The sequence below is a fragment of the Cucurbita pepo genome, chromosome LG14 (genome assembly GCF_002806865.2).
Source record: "Cucurbita pepo subsp. pepo cultivar mu-cu-16 chromosome LG14, ASM280686v2, whole genome shotgun sequence".
NCBI classification, from domain to species: Eukaryota; Viridiplantae; Streptophyta; class Magnoliopsida; order Cucurbitales; family Cucurbitaceae; genus Cucurbita; species Cucurbita pepo.
Genome location: NC_036651.1, coordinates 4,148,680 through 4,153,734, shown reverse-complemented (window position 1 = coordinate 4,153,734; position 5,055 = coordinate 4,148,680). Strand labels below are relative to the sequence as shown.

At 39.4% G+C, this 5,055-nt stretch overlaps 1 protein-coding gene across 2 annotated transcripts; it reads right to left on the bottom strand.

The window, feature by feature from the left end:
* Nucleotides 1-50: 50 nt before the first annotated feature.
* On the bottom strand, nucleotides 51-4,173 carry LOC111810234 (receptor-like cytosolic serine/threonine-protein kinase RBK1). 2 transcript variants are annotated; one of them, XM_023696881.1, is made up of 9 exons: nucleotides 3,935-4,173; nucleotides 3,645-3,707; nucleotides 3,062-3,529; nucleotides 1,520-1,777; nucleotides 1,181-1,332; nucleotides 1,022-1,101; nucleotides 795-930; nucleotides 560-709; nucleotides 51-479 (listed from the first exon to the last, which is right to left on the bottom strand). In XM_023696881.1, the coding sequence occupies exons 1-9, from the start codon at nucleotides 3,945-3,947 to the stop codon at nucleotides 312-314; spliced, it is 1,488 nt and encodes a 495-aa protein (XP_023552649.1). In that variant the 5' UTR covers nucleotides 3,948-4,173; the 3' UTR covers nucleotides 51-311. The 2 variants fall into 2 exon arrangements, with proteins under 2 accessions (XP_023552649.1, XP_023552650.1); XM_023696882.1 differs by lacking the exon at nucleotides 3,645-3,707.
* Between the last annotated feature and the right edge of the window lie 882 nt (nucleotides 4,174-5,055).

Genomic DNA, 5,055 nt, shown 5'->3' with positions numbered 1-5,055 from the left:
GAGCTTAAAAAAAAAAAAAAAAAAAAAAAAAAAAAAAAGAGTATCACAAGCATATAAAATACAATATACAATTTATGTTTCTCTTATGCCAACGAAAATGCACACATTTATATATATTTAAGCGGCCCTTCTATCATCTCTATATGCATTTTGACAAAAAAAAAAGAAGAGCCCTTAAAGAGGGGCATATAACAGAGCCATAAAAGGGACACCGACTTGTGTGAACAATAATATCTCAGCCTTTGGACTCAATTGCATAGGCATCATTTGATCATCATATATAACTTTCAACACAAACATCAGAGCAGCCTTCACCCCAAAGCCAGCTCCCTGTGACGAGTAAGGTCCTTGAGGTAGGTCGAGTTAATTGTGTAATCTTCGAGGTCGCAGGCTTCCAAAAGGAGCGACCGATCCCCATTCAACGACTTCTGTTTTAGTTGATCTACTGGTCCATCTTCTCCCTTCAGCAGCTGCACTACCTACATACATTCCCACCACAACACTCCAGTGAGCTATAATGGATAGAGATAAATGGACGTCCATGAGACCCTCCTCTTACCCGGTTCATATGTGGACGCAGTGACGACGTATGGTTAATGCACATTGAAGCTGCTAACATCGTTCGTTTCATCTCGGTTTGATCGTAGTCGTCTCCTAGCTTTGGATCTGTTAATTCCTTGAAGCTGCTGCTATCAAGTAATGGTTTTGCCTGCAAAATTTAAACCTTTTCTAAGCATACATATTTGTTACAACTGCATGGATAATACTTGAAGCTATGGAGTTACAAATCATACCCAAATCACGAGGCTTTGTCGACTCGAATCAACTGCATGGCGCCCAGTTATGAGCTCAAGCAACAAAACGCCATAAGCGAAAACATCAGTCTTCTCATCCACAATTCCATGCATAAAGTACTCTGGCGCCAAATATCTGTGGCAGTTTAGGAATCTCATAGTTCTTGATATAATTGTTATAAGAATCGAATTGAGTCGAACAGAATCACCGTGTTGTTATAACTCACCCGAATGTTCCCTCGATGGGGAAGACGACATGGTGAGCCCAATTTTCGGGCAGCCACTTCGCTAATCCAAAATCAGAGATCTGCAAAGAAAGAAAAGGCGTTCATTAATATGGAAAAAAATTGCCTGAAACCGATGCTCCAGCTGGATAAACGCGTTACCAGTGGTTCGTAGTTTTCGTCGAGCAAAATGTTTGAGGCTTTGATATCTCTGTGAATGATGCGTCTAGGACATTCACGATGCAGATAGTTCAGTCCTTCTGCTACACCAACAGCCACCTTGAATCTTATCTTCCATGGCAGAGATTCCGCACCTGATATTGAAAGCATTACCTTCATCAGCCAAACATATCCATCTTTTCTTTTCCTTAATAATACATGTTCATTTTACCAATTCAATTCAAGCCATGCTCTTAGTGTTAATTTGTTAATTCAAATGAATTCAAACAGTAGAACTCGATTAATGAGATCCAATGCAATACTCGAGGAAAAGTGACGAACCGAAAAGGGACGAGGCAAAGCTGCCATAAGGAACGAATTCAAGGACAAGATAGAGGCCACCATCAATTCCAAACCCGAGCAATCGTGCAGCATTCGGGTGGTTTATATGGGCGATAATTCCAAGTTCCGATAAAAAATCAGCAGTTCTTTCCTCGTTTTCCTTCTCCTTTTTCATGAGTCTCTTAACCGCCACGACTTGGCCATCGGCGAAACAACCTTTGTAAACTTCTGCTTGCCCTCCTTTTCCCAGCAAGTTTTCTGAAATAGTTTAAACAAAGCATATAATTAGGAACCATAAAGACAACCATAACAAATCTACAGTTCAGTGTGAAAAGTGGTTGGGTTTTAGTTGATTATGAAAGGCTGCTAACTTCTGAGAATTGATATTCAATGAAAAGTCCTTGGACGCCATTGACTTCAAAGCTACATATCATGACAGGCTGCTGACCAAATTTCTACTTGTACCAATCAAAAACACTCTATGAAAACTTACAGATATCCACTTGGGATTTGGAAAGAGACATAAAGGCAAGGATGCAATAAATAAGGCTGCAAAATCTCATACTGTCAAATTTTTTAATACATTCCAGTATTGGGAACATGTATATTTGCTTAGAGGTTTGGACAGCCTACTCTTCTTTCGGTCAAAAAGTAGCTTTTTCTTGAAAAGAGGAAAAGGGAGTCTACGGAGGTCATAATCACTCAATCTCTGATATGGAACAGACTTCATGAAGCAATCTGCAACTTGAGATTCTGATTTGGTTGAAGAAGAGAACGAAACATCATTTATAAGGGTATTGAAACCTCCTCCTAGCATACACGTTTTAAAAACCTTGAGGGGAAGCCCAAAAAAGAAAGTCCAAAGAAGACAATATCGGCTAGCGGTCGGCTTGGGCTGTTACATATAGTATCAGAGCTAGACATCGGGCAGTGTGCCCTTGCTAAGCCCTGAAAGAGAGGTGGACACCGAGCGGTGTGCTAGCGAGGATGTTGGGCTCCGAAGGGGGTGGATTGTGAAATCCCACATCGACTGGAAAGGGGAACGACATCGATTAAGAGAACGAGTGCCACCAAGGACACTGGGCCTTGAAGGGCGATGAATTGAGATCCCACAACGGTTGGGGTGGAGAGCGAAACATTATTTATAAGAGTGTAGAAACCTCCTTCTACTAGACACGTTTTAAAAACCTTGAGGGGAAATCCAAAAGGGAAAGCTCAAAGAGAACAATATTTGTTAGCGGTGTGCTTGTGAGTACCGGGAAGAAAGTTAAGGACTCAAGTTTATGGAGCAAGATTGAATTATAAGAGTTCATTAAGTAGAGACTGTTTGTTTGGGGGAAGATGAGTTGAATGAGATATGATTCTCAAACCTTTCGCTCAATTGTAAAGGAACAAAATCGATATCAAACGAAGGCTTTGTGTAATAAATCTGTATAGCTACTAAAAGATGTTAGAACTTATACGTGCATGATTCAATAAGACAAACAATTATAGATCACAGAATGAAAATTTGGGGTAAAACTAAATTTAGAAGTTTCATACCAGGGCTGAAATTGTTGGTAGCGATGGCGAGCTCGGAGAACCCATAGTTCCTCCATGAAGGTTTGCAAAACGGAATATCATCGCTGGTGATCCCTTCATCGGCGCTTCGAATCCGAGCCAATTTCCTCTTGAAATTCTTCCGCGAAAGCTCGTAGCCCGCAGCCAGTAAAGGAAACGTCGAGAATCTCCAAATCGTTTTTTTCTTTATGGACCCAATCATCGTCCTCCATGGAATTCCACCGATCTCTTGGAGAAGAGCCGCCGGTATTAGCGCTTTCTCCGCCGCTGTCGGACTCCCCCCAGCGTCACCGTCGCCACCGCCGCCGCTGCTGCTCTCGCTCTGGTCCGAATCCGTCCCCATAATCGGAATCTCAAACACACCCCTAGGCGAGTTTTCATCGCACGGATATCCCTCCACGCCCTTAATTTTCATTCCCCCTTCTCCTCCCATTTCTTCCATTTCCTTCCCTAATTTTTCACCAATCCAAACAAATTTTAATCAAACCAATTCGAAATCGAGATTCCACAGATTCAAAACCACTCTTCTAAACAAAACAAACAAACAATCGATAACAGAATTTACCAAGTTCCATTTCCATTTCCATTTCCATTTCTAGAAATTTCTCTAGTTGATTTTTAATCTCCACTGCACAAACAAGAACACAAAAATCAAGAAATCAACATAGAAATAGAAAAAAAACAAAAACAAAAACAAAAACAAAAACAAAAACCAGAGATTAAACAAGCAAACAAAAACCACCTCTATACCGACAACAACCAGAAAACGCCAATGAACGAATGAATCAATCAATTAACAGAACATTGAACCAAAAATTAAAAAAAACAAAGAAATCAAAGTGAAATTCCATTAACCTGGGACAGTCATGAGTTCGAATTTGGCCAAGAACAATAAGAACAAAGATATCAAAATCCTGAGAGAACTAGAATCCGAAAACAAAAGAAGAGGTGAAGGAACCTCCGTTACATCTGGAGACCAGAAACGGAAGCTCCCTCTGAAACAGAACAAAAAATGAACAGAGAGAGAGAGAGGAAGAAGGGGTGGGTATATCTTTAGGAGGTGGTTATTCCTTGAACAGCAGAGGAAGCGAAGAAACCCGTCCTGGAATTGGAATCAATCCACCCCCTCCTCTATTTATACTCTCACACTTCCTCCTCCTTTAACGTGGATTCGATAATTACCCTCCATTATCCCTAATTTAATCAACAATTAATTAGTTAATTAAAATTTAATTACTCCCATGCCAGCACACTTGCAATTGTTCCGCACTCACTTTCCAACCACAATTGAAGCCAATTCATTCGTGAGTCGCTTACGGCCAAACGACGTATGCTCGAGCCTCTAACCTCAGTTTTAAGAGAAGGTTTTAGAAAGAGACATTATATAAGCAAACAATTGATTAACCCATTAATTATAGTACGTATACAAGAGTTCAATTGATTAGCCCATTAATTACGGTATGTACTCAACATCAACCAAATGTAATATATTATATGAAATAAATGTCTTTAACGGTCGAGTTATATGTTCTTGTTTATGATTCAATAATGGAGTAAATTTATTTACGATTTTACCCATAAATTTGGTAAGAAGGAACATTCAAAGTATATCTAAGAACACCAAACAAAAAGGGCTATAATAGATTCCCCAAACACACACACACACTATATCTAAAGGATGGAATCTCATATCTAATCTCAGCCGTTCATTTTTTCCTCGTGGATTTTGCCGCAACTGCCGCTCCATCCAAGGCGCCAAACATTTCCAAAAGCCAACCGTCTGTAAATATATTAGGTTTGCATGGGCAAATTTGGTATTTCGCTTAAAAGGCTTGTTTTCCACGTGGACTATGATTATTTGGTATTTTAGTTGAATATTTAATCATTACAATGTAATAGTTAATTAATTTTAATTAACTATAGTTCATTATTATTAATGAAAAAAATTAATTTGAATTAACTAATTATAACGTGAA